The sequence below is a fragment of the Gallus gallus genome, chromosome 7 (assembly GCF_016699485.2).
Source record: "Gallus gallus isolate bGalGal1 chromosome 7, bGalGal1.mat.broiler.GRCg7b, whole genome shotgun sequence".
Taxonomy (NCBI): domain Eukaryota; kingdom Metazoa; phylum Chordata; class Aves; order Galliformes; family Phasianidae; genus Gallus; species Gallus gallus.
The window spans coordinates 4,676,918-4,697,150 of record NC_052538.1 but is presented as its reverse complement, the minus strand read 5'-3'; the positions used below and the strand labels follow the sequence as shown (position 1 = coordinate 4,697,150).

Genomic DNA, 20,233 nt, shown 5'->3' with positions numbered 1-20,233 from the left:
AAGGTATGCATCCATATAATGGAAGGGATGCAACTTTGGACATCCAGGTAAGGGGGAAGTTATTCCTTTTGTTCACCTTTGTCACCACACTCAACCTCAGCTGAGAGGTACACATTCACAGCTTGTCATCAGGCCACTAATCAGTAAATCATAAAGAGTATTTTAAGCATAAAGTTTCCATTCCTGGGTTTCGAATGTGTCCCAATTTCTTACGGTTTAATAAAAGCATGCAACATTTTGTGAACAAAAAAGCAGCATTTTGAAAGAGACAGAGAGGGATGGGATCTTTTTGCTGGCCTTTAAGTGAAAGGCTGCTCATGTAGCTGTGCCAGAAAAAATCGCTATCGTTTGCTCCACAGAACATATGCAGCTTCAGGGAAAATCTTAGAAACAAGAAGCCAAAGACCATCTATTCTGGGGATGTGATTACATTATGGCCAACAATTTGAGCATATGGTGCATACCACTACCGTGCCAAGTTTACTTTCCCAGATCAAGCTTATTTTTGTTTGAGTATCTGGTCGCTGATACACTGAGTCACTCTACTGCCTTAAGTACCAGCTCAAACGCTATAAAAGGGCTGACTGGGAATCACAGAGTACAGTGTGTGTTAAGGAACAAAATGCTTTAAATAAACCACTGACTCACCTTGTCACGCAAATGATGTTCTGCAGCCTCAATATTCAAAGGATCGTCAAAATTCAGAAGATCCTGGAAAAGAACCAGAGAACATTATAGGGTTTCCTCCAAACTTTCCCCAGCACTAATAAACAAGAAAAAGAAGCAAAGCAAACAAGACTAGCAGGGGTACTGCCATTATCTCACGTCCTCTGTGCAGATCCCTGCCAAAGGTAAATGCAAACAAGTTGTGCAGTTGAAACTGAATCAAACATCAATTAAAGGACAACAGCAGCAAGACACTTGATCTCATCAGACTGCATACCACATACAGCCCCTATGGCACACTTGATCCTTGAGCAGTGATGCATTTCTGTTTGAAAAGTGAGATCTAGAGGTTCAGGGACATGAGAGGAGTGGGAAGCCTGACTAGCAGCGAAGATCAAGGTAAAGAACTCATTGAGTACCTCAGCCTTCTCAATGTCTGTTCATTCCAGTTCTCCTTATTTATCAGAGAGGGTACACTCTCCTTTTCCTTTTTCTTCTAACCAACATATCATCTGGTGATTTTTCATATTACTCACAAAGTTAAATTCCAGCTGCACCTCGCCTTTCCTGATCCCATCTCTGCACATCTGGATAGCATTCCTATATTCTTCCCAGGGCAACCATCGCTGCTTCCACTGCCTATACTTTTCCTTTTTATCCTTCAATTTGACCAGCAGGTCCCTTAGGTAACGTAACTCATTATCGAAGTACCCCATAATAGACTGCAACCAAAAGGAAAAACAATCTACGAAAACATGGTTATTAGAGATCATCTGTACACGTCCCGCACTTAACAAAAGCACAAACTGATTTTATATTTGTACAACACCTACTGAGGCCAAAGGGATAACGACCTCAAGAGGAAACATTAGGTGAGGCTGAAACCACACAAGGCAGACAGAAAGAACGTGGATATGCAAAGGCTTCATTTACTTACAGTAAATAAAGAGTTTAATCCCCAGACAACATCCTGCAAGGGAAAAGCAGAGTCAGTTAGGCATGCATTTCAGGTGTTCTGAACAAGCTGACAAGCTTTGTTTTTCTACTAGCTCATTAGCTTACTGGAAATCAAATCAAGATTAAGAGTTAAGCTTTACTAATTTAAATCAAAATAATGGAAAATCTTCCCCATCTCATGGATGCCTGAAATTTCAAAGACTCCAAAACCCAAACACTGAATATTCAAATACAAGTTCAGATTTTCCTTATTCCCATCACTTCTCTGCTCAAGGAGAGGAACAGTAACTTAAATGCCACCACCTGATGACCTCACAGCTTAGTGCAAATGGTGGGTATACAACTTCATTTAGCAATCTGCTTTTAAAAATAAAAAAGTTAAAATAATGACAGACAAATATTAGCATCAGTGTCATGACAGCACCGAGATTTAGGTGTAGTATGATTACAGAGATAGCATCCTTACACGAGTGTGTGCCTTAAATAAATTCCTTCCTTATAAGCACCTATTTAAAAGGAATTCAATACAAAGGATTTGCAATTGCTACAAATAAGAAGATTAAGGGCAAACTGACTCTAAACGTTCCCTTATTTGGTGCCATCAAACACAGCCTGTTTTGAGGGTATGTATCTCCAGAAGGGTCCATTACCACTGACATAAGAGCCCATATCCTCAGTTACAAGCTTCAAATATTAAGAAAACAAATAAGACCCAATTACTACAGAAGCAGACTCAAAGGGATCACCCACCACCAGCTTGAAGGCTTTCAAGAGAAAGGATTCTTTTCTTTGGAAACCACATAACCAAGCTACCCTACTGCAAACTCTTGGGGAAATCTGCATTCCCTAAAAATGACATCCAGTTATGTCCTAAGTAAAAGGCACAATGTCAGCACTACGACAACAGCCTCCTACGAATCCCTTTTCCTTTGATCCTGCATGAACCACCTGCTCAGTGCATCTTTTAAGGACACAAAGCTGCCTAGTAAAGCTGAAATGATCAGAGAACATTTCAGGTTTCTGCATCTTTTCCCCATAGAACCTCCGAAATCAGATCCTGGTGTGGGAGAGACTGACTCTTTCAAATGTACTTCTCATCTTCAATGACAGCACAAACTACAACAAAAGGCACACCTGAGTTACCTCATCGAATCCAACCAATCCAGTTATGAGCCGCACCTCATACAAGTGTTACAACTCAAGACGAATGTAATTCATATCAAATTATTCCCCATGTCATTCAATAAACCCCATATTTTTAAGTTTACCTAAATCGCTTCCTAATTCTCAGTTGCTGAAGCATAGTTTTAAGACTCTGGAATCCTTGACTTGTTATTTAATTCAAGCTGGCTTTGCAGAGAATTCTATCCCAAAACTCCCAACAAAGTAAGAAAAAACCTCTGTAAGGCTGTAGCTTTTCAGAGTGCTTTGCATTTTTACGGCCATTCTGGAGACCACAAAGTGTACAAAGATTATTATTATTACTGAACAAATGGTGTGAAAATCTTAATATTATTTCTGACCTGTTTCCACCTATTCAAGTTTTATGATGTGTTGGATTCATTTTATACCCTCGCATGGTTCCATAAAAAATAATGCTAAATTACTACTAGAGGACAATGCTACTTGTAATGAGCTTGAGGCTAGCCCAGATTTAAATCTAGGATATTATGGCAGGGAAGTGGGATGGAACAGCAGAGAGGCAGTGAAGCAAGTATTTAATATTTGAGGAACTTGACACTGTTCTACTGCAAAAATAATCACTTTGCACTACTGACTTCAGCAGAGCTGCTTGCTGCATGCAGATGAGCAACGTGCCTGAATGCTCAATGTTCCCCCCGACTAACTGAAAGGATTTGCAAGCTACCAAACAATAGATACTGACAGATTTAACAGTTCACAGAAGCTAAGCTTCTGTTTTCTCTTAATGTAACAAAGCATTATCCTTGGCTACAAACATGACTGCACTTTCAGCTTAAATACCTCAAAAGCAGAAAGTTAACTCATATAGAGAATTTTAATGATCATCACAAAGCAGGAGGGTTGAACTAGATGACCTTTGAGGTCCCTTCCAACCCAAGCCATTCTATGAGCCAGGTAGGGCAGACACTTTAAAATGTTAAGGATCCATGCCTTTACATTGCTCCACTTTCTGTAACACACTTCTCACTCCCCAGACTTTGCCACCATGGAAAAAGTACCTTTAAAAGGAGAACTGAGCATAGGAATCTGCATGCTCACATTGAGAATTACCTGGGCAAGACCATTTCCTTTACAAGGCTTCTTTTTGTCTGTTTTCTTCCATGTGCTTAACGTTGTGGTTATGGGGTGGTGGGTTTTAAACACTCCAATACTGGGTTAATTTGGAGGATTCAACTATCATACTCAAATCAAAGAGCAAGGGTTAACCTCCACGGCAGAGCAGCGCATGGTTAAATCCTGTGTACAAATGCAAGAGGGTATAACGAAGGAAATACACTCCTTCTTACAGCATGGTGACATCAACGTAAGAAACTTGGCAGATCCGACTTAGAAATAACACTTTACAATTGCCCCCTTTTTGTTCTTGGGCATTTTTGTGCTGCGTTTGAGTGAAAAATTGCTTGAAATCCCTTCCCCCAGGTTTATTCACAGCACACCAAATGAGGGCATTAAAAATCTGCCCTGCAGCTGCGTTGAAAGGTCAAGAGCAAAGAGGCAAAACGCTAAGTACAGCCTTTGGAATAGCCTCTACCCAGCCGAGGGACTCTCAAAGCCCTGTGTTTGTAGGAGGTCCTAATTCAGTTAGTCACCAAGTATGCACAAGTGGCAGTTCTCACAAGCTCTTTACAAAAGCGATGCCATTGAAACCATGTCAGAGACAAGTGTTTAGCTGTTCTTTCAGACGTCGGAAAAAAAAAAACCCAACCACACAGCAGTTCTTTTGAAGAGAGAGTCAACATGTAAATTGTAAATGAAGGTTTTCCCCCAGCAGGCAAAGTATACTTACTACACTAATTCAAGCAGGGAACAAGCCAGACAAAAGCAGCTAATGAACTTCCAATCAAAAGCAACTTCCTCAGAGATTCAAGGAGAATTTCTGATCTAATAGACTAATTAAATTAAAGCTCGTTGCTAAACTATTCTTATGTACAAATACTTTAATCTGTTCAGATCAATGAAAGAAGCAGCAGTGTCATCCATATTAGCAGATGTCTGACGGGAGCTTTTAAAAGATCAAGTAGTAAGTCCAAGGTAGGACCATGGCAAGGTTTGGACACTGCCATTTGGGAAGGGGCACACCTGCCAACAGCGTGCTGAAAGCTGGGGGCTGCTCTCTCCTGCCTGCAGACCTGCCCAAGATGGTCTTCCAGTTCCATTCACATCCTTCTCTCAGTTCTAACCAAGTGCCGCATCCTTCTCTCTTCACTGCAGGCTAGAGAACCAAGCATCCTAGATCCATCTTCCTTAGGGTTTAATAGAACTTCTCTGCCCCTTCAGTGTGCCTCCACAACCATTCTGGATTCTTCCCTGTGAATCGCTGCTCTTTAACTGACTGTAGAAATCTTATTGCCAGTCTACAAGGTTAAAAAAAATATGGCATGCTTTGATCCCAGAGACAGTAGACGCTTCTTTGTGCAGTCAGCATCCCTGGAGGCGTTCAGTAAAAGGGTAGATGTGGCACTGAGTGACACAGTCAGTGGGCACGGTGAGGATGGGCTGACAGTCCGACTAGGTGATCTTAGAGAGACTTTCCAACTTTAATGACTCCATGATTCTATAAACTGCATATTTGAGAGAAGACTGCCTAGGGAAGAAGCAGGTTTTTTGGTAAGCGAAGAATCATAGCAACATTAAGGTTGGAAAAGATCATCTAGTCCAACCCCAACCCATCCCCACTAAACCACATCCCTCAGCACCACTCCTACGCTCTTCTCGAGCATCTCCAGGAACGGTGACCCCACCACCTCCCTGGGCAGCCCGTTACAGTAACTCTCCACTCTTTCAGAGAAGAAATGTTTCCTAATATCCAACCTGAACCTTTGCTTGGCACAACTTAGGGTCCTGCCCTCTTGTCCCATCACAGTTACCTGGGAGAAAAGGCCAACTCCTGTCTTGCCACAACCTCCTTTCAAGGAGTTGTAGAGAGTGATAATGTCACCCCTGAGCCTCCTCTTGTTTAACACTGCCTCTCCCTGTCCTGCTCCTCTATAACCTTGCACAAACATTGCTGAGTATCTTGCTAAATTGCTGTATCAGCTAAAACACCACTTTCACACACAATAAGGTGGCATTCTTCAGTCCATCCCAAGGGCCACCTTAGACCTCACGTGCCTGCAGTCCCAGCTCATGCTTCCCACCCAAACATAACAACAACAGTTCACTTAGAGGGCTCTGGGTAATTTAAATGGCATGAGCTGCTCCAGTTAGCAAACACAAAAAGACAACAACAACAAAACAGGAGGAAGGCTGGAAAACGATTTCTTCTGTGCTCAAATATACTGGAGGGAAGGAAATAGGAACAATTAAGGTCTGTTTCTCTCCTAGACCAAGACAGCTGTGAACTGCCAAGCCTGCAGGAGCACTTCACTGAAATCCCCCCACTTTTGTTCCTGACTCCTTGACATTTGTCCCCAGCCTTACCTTGGAGCGAGCAGATAATGTTCTGTAAATCGTTCCCAGGGGAACTGCGCAATAGTTCTTAATGAACTATGCTACAGTGATTAGGGACACTGCAGCGATCGCCCTCCGGAGACCAGTCTACTCAACTGATTAAAGTCAACGCAAATTGCACATTCAGAAATCAACAATTTGGGGGAAACAAGCATGGTTTAATTAGACTTACAATGTAATACATTGTTTTACGGAATCACTCGCAAAACATGCCGGTGATAACAGCAACTGCGTTTAAAGCAGAGATTTAGCTTTGCCACAGCCATTTAATGCAGAGAAAGAAAATTGCTGCAAACCCTTTATGAAGCAAAGGGTATCAGAGGACACTGATTTGTGTTTCGTCACTGTTTTGGGCACGTACAGACAGAAAACCAATCCTGACAAGCAGATTTATAAACTCAAAATACAGTACAATGCATCCCTTGCAGAAAAACTTCCTAATGATTATTATGGGAAAACTGTTATAATGTCTGATCTACACTGAGATCGTATTCTGTGTCTTGTAACTTCAACAAATACAGGGCGAAGATTTTGTCTGCAGCTTATTCAAGCAAGTGCAGCAACAATGGACATTTTAAGCACTTCAGGGAGCAAAGGTATTGAAAAACCAGCAATCTGCACTGCTCCTTTCTTTAGCCGACTTCCTTCAGAGAGGGAGACAAGAACCACTGAAAGGCACCTCGTGGCAAGTCGTGCCTTTTTGCAATAGCTACAGCTACCTACCTCGACTGTGATCATCCAGGATGCTCAGAAAGCACTCTAAGAGCAAAATCTCCCTCGCAATTTGGCTTTCAGTGAACGTGTGCCAGGCCTTCCCAGAACCAGGTGCTAACCAGCCCCACAGCATTCCCGCAGAGCTGCCAGGAAAAACTTGGTCCTACACAGCAAGGGCAAACCTGAGATGTCCCTGGCAGAGCAGCATGGGGTCTGCGCTGTGTGGCACTGATGGACCTGGAGGTGGTCGGTTCGGACTAAATCGTGGAGCAGAATCCCACGTCCCTACTTTCAGTGTGCTGATTGAGGTCGCAGAGCAGTTCTGGTGCAAGGGAAATCAGCTACTGGCTGTGCTAGAATGAGGGATAAACACATTGCATCTGGGAACGCAGCCTCTACAAGCACACGCTTGGAGAGTTTTGCACACAGCTGGCAGACACATTACAAGGTGGGATTTGAATAAATCAATAGTGGAACTCAAATCAGGAGTGATTCTACTGCCATTACTGTAAACAGCATTACCATAATGCTGGCTGAGAAAGAGGTACCATCAGCAGCTAGAATTAAATTAGAATGGCACAGAACATACAGGCTTACTCTTCTTCCCTTCATCTTGAAGACACTGACAGTTATTGTCTGCTGAAAATACTCCTCTACACTAATTACATAAAATCCTGACAGCAGACCACCCATTTTCATTAAGACCATGAATGAAAGTTTTGTGCTCACACCAAACCTTTTAAGAGCTAGACAGCTTCACGCTTAAATGCTGGTAAATGGAAACATTAAGTGAAGTCCGTCTCATTTATTTCTCTATAGGTGGTCATTTGCATGACTTCAAACAAAGCATCTTTACTGCCTGTGGACAAAAGTAAAACCAATACAATAAATGGGAGATATTTTCCCATTTACTCATAAACGCTAATTAAATAAGTAAGCCTCCTATGAATAAACTTCAATTAATGACAGTTTGTATTGTAAATGATTCCTGAAGCCTTTAATATCTCATAGATTAGATTATTTAGTAACACAAACAGATATGTCTTAACCAGCTATCTGAAGATATTGGAAATGAATTCCTGGAAGAAATACCATTTTCCTGCTGGTTGCTATAAGAAGCTGTCTGCACAGCTATCGTTTGAGGGAACCATGAGGATTCCCACTCCTGTTCCTCTCTACTGACAGAAATAAAACATGACAAAAGCAACACTTTAAAGCATGGTAAGAACTGAAAAGCATAAAAATTCGAGCAGTAAATAAGGAAATCCTACTGAAAACAGCCCTCCACTTATCCAAAACCCACTGTAGCTCCATCTGGACAGGGAACCCACCCGAATTCTCCTTGTGGATGTTAATCAGACATTTTAAAATACTGTTTTTAGCATTACCATGCTCTGCCTTGCGGAGTCAGAGTTGCACAGCGGTGCCTTGATTATTTTTATGGTTCATAAATCAGTCACTGACCAATTTCCAGTTATAGTTTGTTGGAGATAATTGCAGAAGAAACAGCTTGACTTTTAGAACCAATTAGGCAATCACAATACGTAGATTTTTTTTTTTTTTTTCAACTCAATCACCCGAGATAATTTGACAGCAAAGTCAAAACAAGCATTTGAGACAAAGCTGATGAGCACTAGGGAGGCCTGGCTTAACCAGGCAGCTGGGTCGTGGTGAGCCAGGCACAAGGAGGTGTGTGCTGAGGAGCAGCAGGAGCTGCTGCAGCATTCTGAGTACAGAATTGAAACTCCTGAGGGTGGAAAAAGCAAGGTATTAAAGCAATAACACTGTTATTTCATATTTAAAAACTATGCTTTTGCATAAATGCATCTAAAGCATTTAAAAACTGCTACCTTTAGTGAAATGAAAATCTGAGAGCAGAATAAATTAAAACAACTTATTTGATTTCCACCAGGAAAGCCCCAGCTTTGACTATGAGGCCCAGAAACTGAAGAAAAGGAAGCTACTTGGAGAATCTCAGCCTAAAGGAACTTCTGCAGTCCTCAACTTCATAGATACTCTGTTTTAGAGAGGAAAGTACCCAGTAAAACCATGCAAAACCTCACAGCATGGAGACAGAAAGGTAAGCAAGCGCCTGCAGCGAACTCATAAAGTAATGAATGATTGCACTGAAATATCAGTCTACAAGTACTGCATCTCTCTCTGTATACTCCATAGTCTGTGGAGCAAGCTACCAGATTTTTTTTTTTTTTTTTTTAAAGAATTTAGAATTCAGGAGTGTTTCTACGGATAAAGAAAATATTTCCAACTGCATCAGTGGTGATAAAAAAAATATAGCTATTCTTTTAAAACATTCCTCTACCTATGACGTTTTTCAGGGTTAAAAAACCCAACTTGCTCCATCTAACACAGGAATTTAGGAAGAGCAAACACGTCCGTGCCTTCACCAGCACACAGGCTGCAGTTCCCAGTGGTCCAAGGAAACACATCCCGTCACAGGAAGAACTGGAAGACAGCATCGTGCTCGACACTTGGTAACTCCTATAAAGTTCAATTGTGAATGAGATGGCACCAAGTGAAGCAAAATGCCAGAATATAAAACTCACTGAGAGCCTTTTATTTCCCCCCTGATGAATTATATACACTGCCAGAACACATTTTATCAGGTAATTTTTAGTTTTTTGGCTTGTTTTCAGAAAGTGAAAAGGTGCAATCTGAATGCCTCTTCAAGTTGCTGCCAATTTGATACTGCAAGTATTAAGAAGGTCACAGCAACTTATTTTAAAGGATTTTTCATGTAAGAGCTCTGCTGCCACCACAAGGATATGGAAGATGAGACAATCTAAAACTTGCAAAGCTTCCTAAAAGGGTAAGTGTATAACGTAGGGGTGGGTGCAGCAGCAACCTAAGGCAAAGCTGGCTTGGTTTGTGCACATGACTTTTGTGGTTGGGCTGTGTCTTTTTTTAAATCAATTTACATGGCTGAATGGCTGCATTGGTGACAGTATTTGTCATCAAAATCCAGTATGTCTCTTGCATTCTCCAACAGAACACTGGAGCAGCATTTTAGAGTGTTTGACAAAGTTGGGCACAGCTCCTTCACAAAAATCACATCACATCATGTTCTGGTCTACAGTGAACGTGTACCTACCACGAGATGATTAATGTCTACGGAAAAATAACTTGTTTGTAGATAAACCTGCACAACTCTGTATGTTCCATCTGAGGACTGTATGTGGTCTGGAATCTGAGCACTTGGACACTAATCAAACGAATAGCACTGTTCTGGGATCGGGGCTTGCAGCTTCCCAGCATCCCCAAATGGCTATTTCTGCTTGACTATTGTGAAGCTGCTTCTGTAGTAGAGGAACAGTGCAATCACCACATTCCTACTTCCTGTGATGGCACTGCAAAACCACACGAAGCAATCGCAGAACAAGTGAGCTGCCTGAAACTGCATGGTTACAATGGACCCTCTGAAAACAAAACCTGAAGTCAGACAAACTTCACAAGTTTTAAGCTATGAAATTTGTGGTGCTTCAGTGCCCATGGGGAGTAATGAAACCCAGAGGGGATGCTAGATTTTAATTTACAGAAGGTAAAAACACCCTAAATTGCTTCATAAAGCTCATTAATTAGACTCTTCTGGCAACTACGGTACTAGGTGGTTTCCTCTATGAAATTAATCACCTGCAATTAGTAAACTGATGCAAGAACAGAGCGGAAAAGAAAATTAATACATATCTTCCTAACCTTACTGAGGATAGGAAGTTAAACACAGTGTCACTAATTATTCCTACCCGCAAGTCTTAACACAAAACACTATTTTAATCTTCCTAAGATACCATAAACAAAGCTAGGAGAAAAGGGAAGAATATATGTGCATTCAGTTGTAATACTGGCATAGTAATTTCCCAGTTGTCTTTAAGCTTAAACATTTGTAGTCCAAAAACTTTCTCTGGGAATGAAATAGAGGAACAAGAACAGAAGCAGTGTATTGAATTACCTAATGTCTCAATTTAAGCTAACCTGAAAACAGAAATGTAAGAGAGAAAATAAGGTATGCTTACTGATGAAAAATAAGCAAAGAGTATTTAAAAAACACAAAGCAACACACTCTGGTTCCACTTTCCAGGAAATCAGACAGCTCATAAGGAGAATTTAGAGATTAAAAGGAGGAAGAGACAGATCTCATTCATAGTTATAAAAAGCAAAGCCAGTATTAGGCAAAAATTCTTTCTACATCTGACTTTTGAAAAGAAACGAACATCTGACATGCTCACCCATTACCGACCTAGCTATTGCTCTTTAGGAACAAATTCTGGCAGGTCTCCTGGTAAAAGCTGGAGAGATTATTATTACCCCGTGCTCTGTGAGACTCTTCAGATAGCGAGATCATGGAGCAGCAAATGGAAAACGGGGCGCTTTCTGTATCAAGACGAGAGCACTCACTGCACCCAGGCACTCCTGGGGAGGTTGTCACAGAGGATATGTATCTCATCCAGGAGCTACGGCTCTGAATTTTTTAACACTGCCCAGCTGTTGTGGGGCTGACCTCAGATGCCATTCTGCAATCATGGTGGTAAAACTGCCATCAACTTCATAAGGGGCAAATTCTACTTACATTGTGGTGACTCGGGTAATGTGACTTCGAGGCAAGCTTACAGCTCAGAGGCAGTTATTTCCCTGCTGGAATTACTAAAACACACAGGAGCACCCTGTTTATGCAGTGCTGAAGCGTGGATGTGTTTCTCACCAGTTCAAACACTGGGGATGAAACACGATTCAAGGCAGAGCAGTAACTGCAGTCTAATTCTATGTTCCACATGGCGTTTCTCCCAAATGCATTGTGCCCTTCAGTCTTCCAAGGAAAAAATGTTCTTAAGACAGCCTTCTGACTTGTCAGAACTGTCAACACAATGGAAATTGAAAGGGTTATGGATTACTGCTAGTCCTGCTCACAGCATGCTCTTCTATTTGTTGCCTGGGTAATAAGACCACCAAGAAATCAGACCACCCTTACTGAAAGTGGTTTCTCAGGGTCACTGTCATCATATCATCCCATAAAACTTGTTATCACTCAAAGCAGCCACACTAAAAATAGACAACATTTCTGTATTTGGTTAGCACAGTAATTGCTTCAGAATTGCCACCAGCTTGTTGAAAGACAAAAAAAAACCAAGTTGTTTCTAGAGCAAACTGCATTTATCTGACTCTTTGCAAGTCTGTAGAAGTATTTTAAAAGATTATCTAGTTTGCTGTAGGTATCTAAAAAGAAATTGTACCTTTAATGTTCTAGTTGGAGCCCAGCCAGTGCCATCAATTGAATGTTCTCTCAATAAACTGAAAAAAAAGAAACATATTATACAGTGTAACTTCTAGTTAGAGAAACTTTGTCAGAAGTCTTCTCAGAAAGTTTCAACAACTTTGGAAGAAATGGCAATGTTAGTATTACATCCCTCTTGTACTAAAAGCACCAAAATCTGTATGCTGCCCTAGAATTACATTCTTCACACAGCTCAGTTTTGTCAAAAATCAAGTTATTTTAAGTATATGAAGTGTGACAGCGGTCCTCATGACAGTCCCAACACCGAGCCTTTATTTACCCCTGAGTGCACAGACACACACACATGCTTCATTTCAGAACATGCTCATCTGTGGTGAGCAGGCAGGCCTTGCAGCATGTCCTGCCTCCTACCACATCTGGCATATCTCAATCCCTCTAAGAGGATATTTTTTGAAGGGATATCTATTTATCAGAGAGGATTATCATCATCCTCTCTTCTGTACAACGACTGCAGCTTCTTAAAATCAGGGGTAGGAAAATGAAATAGCTCTGGTCCATATGCTCAGGAAGGTTCTGCAACAGACACAACATCAATGGATGTATCTCAAACCTTCAGGGACTCAGAGCAGCAAAGTCTAACGGCTGAGCCTTACAGGCAGCTTCTCCTCTTCCAGGAGGTGAGCCACGCTGCATGCAGAGCATTACCAGGCTTTACAGACAAACTCAACTCCACACATTCCCAGCTGGATATCACAAAGCTCAGATGGAACACTGGGCAAAACAGACTGCTACAGGAAGAAAGAGTTCCTGACAAATGGTCGTATACGCTCTCAATTTTAATACAAATACTTACACTGGTATAAATAATTAAAATAAAGACTTTCCTACATGCCCACGTATGAATTTTACCTGACCTGCATACTGTGCTACATCATAAGGCCGCTGAAACTGTTGACCCATTTACAAGATGAAGGAGTTGAGGTGTGTTCAGTTGGTCGGACACTCCTGGAGCTCTCAGGTAAAACCATCAGCAGACGTGAGGAACAAAAGTATTGGAGACTAAAGCATAACTAAGAAACACCACAAGTGTTGAAAAACTGAGAAAAGCAGAAGTCTCACTCGTGCTTGAAAGCAAAGTTAATAATCTGAGGAAGAGTCTGGGAAACTCCTGTAAGCATCATTTCACAACTGAGTTCCTCTGCTAAGAAGCAATCTAAAACTGAAAACTCACACAGCAAAGTAACAAAGCACAAGAATTTATCAGCAGCAATAGCTTCCACTGCCAATATGATAGGGTTAAGGTGAAATACTCTAAAGTTATTCATTTTGCAGGGTTTTTTTTTTTTTTTGCAGTACTACTCCATGTTCCCTTTAAGAGTCTAGGAAGAGGATTAATGTAAGGGGCAAAGTGTCCCATCTTAACCACGTTGCTAATCCCATTTCAGTGCCTTTCGAAAGATAAAACGTGCCTCTACCACCAATGCCACCCAAAACTAATTTCAAAAACATTATGGACTTTATAAGCTTTCTTTTTCTCCTTAAGGTTTTGCTGCAGTACTTCCCTTTACCTTTCCATACAGCCCACAGTGAGCTTAAGAGCTAAGAATAAGTGAACACATACAAAAAAAGCATGCAAGTATCAACTGACAGAGCTCCAAGCGCCTGAGAACACCAGCCAAACCTCATTAACACCCCTGCAGCTCCCAGAGCCTCTCTCTCTATGCAAATCTCCAGCTGGGGATGCTCAGCAGCCAGGACTCAAGAGGAGACGCTCATTCCTCATAGAGCTCTGGCAGGAAAGCAACGCAGACAGATAAGCGTAGCTCTGCCTCGTAGTTCTGATTTGCTGATATAACCCATTCTAAGAGCAGCAGCCTCTTTCTTCCTACAGATCAGGAGCAATCATTTCACCCCTAGCAAAAGCCTTTCCCCAGCACAGGGTGCCTAGAGAAACCACATTTTGTGTTCTCACCATAGAGCAGAAACACAGCTGTGAAGCAGCAGAACTTCAGAGTGGTTAAGCTTTTCCAAAAGCTTGTGTGGTCAAAGAGAAAGAAAAGCCAGAGAAAGGGAAATCACATCAACAGAGGTAAAATAAAATCAGGGATTATTAAGAAAATGGTGAGCTAGCATATGCAGAAAGCATATTCTTTCTAGATATCTTGGTGTTTCCAAGCAACATCCACAAGTATGGCCCAGATCTAATTTGAGTGACTGCAATTCATAAAACACACAGGAAGAATGCTTTTTGTGCCCCAATCTATTACACTTGACTCAAGTTTAATCATTTACTGTGTTTTAAATTAGGAATGATTACACGCCGTAGTGTAAGGCATGCTCAGAAGAAAACAGCTGGAAAAATACTAAGAAGGAATTACTTCTGCTTTAAAAAGTACCCAAAGATATTTCTATATGAAGACTCTGATAGAAGCTGATTGCAGGTACTATATATAGATTGCATTCTCTGTTATAACAGGCATAGAGCAGTCTGGGCTATTTTAGATTTCCCATCTAAATGGTTAGACATTTCAAAGGTTTAATGTGCTTAAGTATCTGACAATCAAATAAAGCTGACATTTCAGTGCAGATGCCAAAGAAATGACTTCACTTCATTAACCAGAATTATGATGTTCCAACACTACATTTGTCTGACATAATTAAAATCATTTGAAGAATAGACACACTGAAACATCCTCAAGAGTGCGAGGAGGCTCTGTTTAATCTCAAAAGATACAGCACGATAGTCAGAGCTTAAACTTTTAGCTATCTTCTGGTGTCTAGTATTTCCTGTTCACTGGTTCTAAATACTTCATCTATTCCTGGCCTTTACTTCAGCTTTTTGACTAACAGCATCCAGGCTCTCTCCATTGACCAAGTTTCCACCATCACCCTCCAATGGCACCAGCTTCTCAGAAGCATGGAGCACACCTCCTCTATGGCTAAAAGCACTGGCATGAGATCTCCAGCTGCTACCAACCAATGAGCCAGAGCTGCCTACCAAGGGAGAAAGGCTACCCTGTGAAAGCTTCGTTTGCACCAGGGCCTTGTATGCAGCAATAAAATGATTTCAAATCTAAAGGACACAAAAAATATATTTTTAAGCACTGCTTTGCTACACGTGGTGGCAACTGTTCTGCATTTTCAGAACAGCTTTCAATCTTACTTATTTTCATTGCTTATGCTTCATTTCGTATTTCTTTCATGTCCCATTAACTTGAGAAATGACAGTCCTGCTTCTCACTTCTGTTTATGTTCAGCTTATAGCCAATTTCACCATCGGGTACACAAGATGAAACACTGCAATCACAAAGTTTCTGGAACTGACTTTGTAGAGGAAGCATTTACTATCAGGAAATACCTGCCAGCAGTGTTGCTGTGTCCCTTTGGCAAAGGTGAGCTCGTGGGCTTCATACCCTGCCTTATGTTCCCCCAGCTCTGTTTTTCCATAACCAGCACCTGCCTTTCAGCAGATATTACACGTGAAAATAAATAAATACAGGATAGTTGCTGTAAAGTTAAACAGATACTTTTTTCCTTGCTGAAATACCGTTTCCAAGCACTAAACACACATAGGCATTAACTGAGCAAAGCCTTCAGCCTTCTCGGGGCCTGAAAATCATTCACCTACGAGGAGAGGAAAAGGAGAAAAAGGGAGAGGGGAGAAAGGGAGAGGGAAAGAAGTTGTGTCCAGTTTGGATGTTACACGTTTATCCTGAACAAAACTAAAAGTTAAGTTCGAAATCGAAGAGCCAGGTTCTACCCAGCACCTATTGCACAGCAAGAACAACACCTTCCATGTATTTCTATGTTCTTAAGGGTCACATAGTGGTCTGATTTCTAGAAACCATTGACAAAAGTAATAGTGACTTGAAAACTACATGCAACATTTCATCACACAGAAGGACCTTCAGGATACAAAAAGAATGCTGTTGCTACCTTAAGCAGATTTCTCCCGTCTCTGTGATGTTTGGATGCCAGATTCTTGTCAAGCATTTTACTTTCGGAGGCTGCCAGGACAGAAAACAAAAATTACCATGTTATTCTTCAAAATAAAGCCAAATCACCATTACAAGTCACAGAACCGAAAAGGGAAATATATCTGACGCTCACAGTGTTAGTCTGTATGTTAAAGATCCTGACAATGTAACTACAGGAGGTACAGCAGCTTTCTCTGCCCTTTTAGCTTCTTTCTACTCTTTACTAACGATGGGGCTTTTCCTCAGAAATACTGATTTTAAAGAAAGCCAAGAAGATTCATTCTCCTCTCGTCTCCTTCAGGGAAAACAAAACAAAACCAGGTTAGACTCTTAAGCACTGTTTCAGTGTGTCAGCTCCTGTTCAGAGCTAGACAGGAGTACAAAGAAGGGCAGTCGTATCCAAACTGAAGACGCTAATGTGAAAAGCGACCCAACTTATTTTTAGGTAAGGTCACCACCAAGTTGAATTAGACAGCGAGTTTTGAAACACAGATTCTTAAAATACAGCTTCATTTGCTCTAGTTTTGTGAAGTAAATAAAGAGCAGGTCATAAAGACACAGGTAGCTTAGCAACAGCACATTATTCCATCCCTGTTCTCCAAATTACGATTTGCAGCTTTCAATCAGGCAGATAATTTCTTACAGTAGATGTACTGTAAGACCAACACAGACCAGTACCTTTCAGAACTTCAATTAAATCTGCTATTATAAATGTGGAGCTATTTTCCTCCACTGCTTCCCAAGAAGCCTTCAGTCAAGAGAGAAAACAGCTCTATTAGCTGTATGTGCATAGCAGCATGCTGTGTTTTGTCTCACTGCTTTGTTCTCAATTCTCCAGCATCATCTTAGGAAAGTATTTACATGTCATCCACTTATCCCAGCTCCGTGGAGAAAAGGTAAGAGTGAATACATGATACCAACCTACTGAGAATACAACTGTCCAGCACTTAAAGAAACCATCACCGAAGCACATCTACAGTCCATACCACAGACAGGAGCTTTTCTCCATAAACATTCACATTTCTCCAACAGCTGCTCAACAGGAGACAGCAGTGCTGGATCACGGCCTGAATAATGAGTGGCATGCAGAGAAGTCTGACTTTTTACCTTCCAAATCCACAAACGTTCACCTTAGAAGTTCTCTAACAGAGCAACCCTTCGTCAGCTACGCCCTCACATTGTTTGGAAAGATCATGCCTAGTTCTCAAAAAAACAAGGAGAGGAAAGCAGCAGTACTTATTCCACCTGGTGACTCCAGATAAAAGAGCAGATTTTACCATACCTGCCTTCCAACAGAGAATGTAGTGATGAATAGAAGAACTAAGTTCTATACAAACTAAACCTTTATGAGAAACTCCCAAATCCGCAGTCATTCAGAGTGAAATGATTGGCACCTTAGTTTTCTGTAACGTGGAGAAGACAACAGATCTTTTATCCTTTCACAAAACACCACAGTGCTTCTTATCTCTAGGAAGCCCACTGCTGACACTAAGACAAAGGTTTTCTCCTCTCTTCTTCTTCTCCTGTTACAGACAGACAAGAACAACAGCAGCGCTGCCATAAAAATCAGCTTTAGACAAATTCTCCTTTGAGTTTATGCTTCAAGCTATCTTTGAATCTTCCTTACATCAACAAATCCACACAAGCTTTCCTTGAGATGCTTCACTTGAATGCCTCAAACCATCTCCAGGTCACGGATGTGACAGCAAAGCTTAGAAAATCCATTTATTTCACTGCTCATAAGTTCATCCTTCTCTTCAGGCTCTGCAAGACATACGTGCAGATCCACTCTCACCACAGGGTACAGCAGCAATCTGAGTAATTTTCTTCTCCAGTTCTCAGCAGCCACTTATCTTTTCAGATCCCTCGGGAGTTTTTATCATGGAACCATCCTTGCTTCCATTCCTGCCCTCAGCTGACTTCACCCTATCAGTTTGCGTTCACAAGCCTCAAAACACAGCACATACAGTACAGGGGAGTGTGGCGAACAGTTGACAACTACGCATATAGTGATTTCAGTTTGGGTAGAAGTTTAATCTTACAGAACAAGCTTTCATCAAGTTTGTCCCTTTTCGTTAAGGACACTGCTAACAATCTCTCCCCATGTCATTCTCGCTGAATCAGAGGTTGGACATAGAGCTCCAACCAGTACGAGAACTTCATTTCAGACCTTGATTGGTTTGGCAAGCCAAATCACACCAACGTGACACATGTGCTAACGTGGCAATGCTGTGTCTAACCGATCCTATACAGCAAGGCCACCAAAGAGAGTTAATGGCATGACTAAGGGACTATCATCCAGTTCTTCAGGATTCCAATCCCTTCCAGCTGTTGTATCACAGCTGAGATAATTTGCAAGGAAAAGGACAAAGAAGAGCAGCTCTGCTGTTAAATTCCCAGCTTCTGACCTCTGCCTAAGCTCATAAAAACCTTGGAAAACTGATTTTGTGTTACTACCTGTACTATTAACTAGGCTTGATTCCTTAAAGCTCCGCAGTCCTGTAGCAATCAGCTGCACCTCAAGGAAGAAAAGGGCTGTTGTGTTTTTTTTCTTTGCTGCTGTTGTTTTAAATCAAGACATCCCCCGGTCAGTAGATTACTATTACTATTATTTAAAATAAAATAAAATAAAATAAATAAATAAATAAACCATCAGCAACAATTGGTCCCCTCTCTCACTGACTCGTTTCTGGGCAGCTGATCAACCAAAAAAGCAGTGCTTGGGGAACAGATGCTGCAGAGACAGAGGTCAGCACTTGGCACCGGAGGCTTTGCTGCGTACTCCATTATTTTGCTTGCCACTTCACAGCTTCCTCTGATGTCTGTGACAACATTCTCGGAGGCTTTCATAGGCACAAACTCTGGCAAGCTTCTGTTTGCTGCACACAAATGTTTGTGAACGTACAGCTTACTTCCTAAAAGGCAGAATGCTTTAAAATGCCAAGTGACAGTATTACCAAACAGATTTCAGAGTTTCTAACAGCATCACAGTTTGAAGAGACACTAAGAATTAACTTACTCTGCTCTCCTGACAGTGCTGCAACACCTGCATCACATCCAGTTGCTTTCTCCTTCAACACAACATCCCAGCAGCTCAAAGAATAGGTAATATTAAGTGTCAACCTTCTAAAGACTTCTAGTGCCATTGAAAAACCCTTAATAGCTAATATCAATACCATTAATTGTATCAGCACAGTATCTTTTCAGAGTTGCTTCAACTTTAGAGTGGAGAAAGGCCTCCCAGAGTTAATTTCTTCTTTTCTTTTTGTATTCAGAACATGGACATTATTTATGGGAAAAGCTGCACAGAGTCTGAAAGACATCAAGAGCTCAAGACTACCAGTTTGTGTGTGATGCCCACAAAACAGTGCTATAAGAATCAAGAAAATCTTGGCTGTGAAGGGAAATCAGAGTGACTACAAGAGTTTGGATCCAAGCAGTGGATTCTGAAGATGTCAGCTTTTCTTATAGCTCCAAAAATCGGCCAGCCCAAATCAGATACTTACAGAAGGAACAGATTCGACACGGACAAATCCTTTTTGAAGATAGTTTTGGGTCACATATGGGATGAAATCTTCCTTTCAGGATGCTTTTCACCCCAACAGTCCCTGGAAAGCAGGTGTGTTAGATGAGGACCATGTGTGTGCACTGGTGTCCTTGTGACCAACTCTTCTTCCTTCCTTAGGGCTGCAGGAAGCAGCACCTCTGACTGTCTGCTCAGAGGCCACAGGAAAAGGATGACCAGAACTGCCCACGCAGGCCCCATTTCCAACACAGGAGTTCAAAGACACTTCTAATGTTAAGATTCTTCTGTAGTAGTGCTAACATTACTAGCAGTACTAACTCAGTAACAGTGAAGACATAATCACTGAGATGATCCAACAGGAAAATGCACAACTGCAGTGCCCAAAGAGTTCCCTTCTTCGGGAAACACACTGCTTTAAAAGAAGTCCTTGGTAAAACATGTCCTTGATGAGCTCTCTTCCCTCTCTGCAGCCTGCCTGCAAAGCACAGCAAAATG

The 20,233-nt window shown here is 41.4% G+C and overlaps 1 protein-coding gene and 1 long non-coding RNA gene across 8 annotated transcripts in view; one reads left to right on the top strand and one right to left on the bottom strand.

The window, feature by feature from the left end:
- The window catches only part of UBE2F (ubiquitin conjugating enzyme E2 F (putative)), a 67,263-nt gene that overhangs the window by 19,966 nt on the left and 27,064 nt on the right, over window positions 1-20,233 (bottom strand). For all 7 annotated transcript variants that reach the window (XM_046943547.1, NM_001006512.2, XM_040703383.2 and 4 more), the window contains 4 exons: window positions 16,172-16,242; window positions 12,234-12,291; window positions 1,604-1,636; window positions 649-711 (listed from right to left, as the gene is read on the bottom strand). In XM_046943547.1, the coding sequence (XP_046799503.1) occupies window positions 649-711; window positions 1,604-1,636; window positions 12,234-12,291; window positions 16,172-16,242 (225 nt within the window). The remainder of the gene's footprint in view (window positions 1-648; window positions 712-1,603; window positions 1,637-12,233; window positions 12,292-16,171; window positions 16,243-20,233) is intronic.
- On the top strand, window positions 16,401-19,572 carry LOC121113383. The gene is made up of 2 exons (XR_005861337.1): window positions 16,401-17,108; window positions 19,488-19,572. It is a non-coding gene; the product is annotated as an uncharacterized LOC121113383 (long non-coding RNA).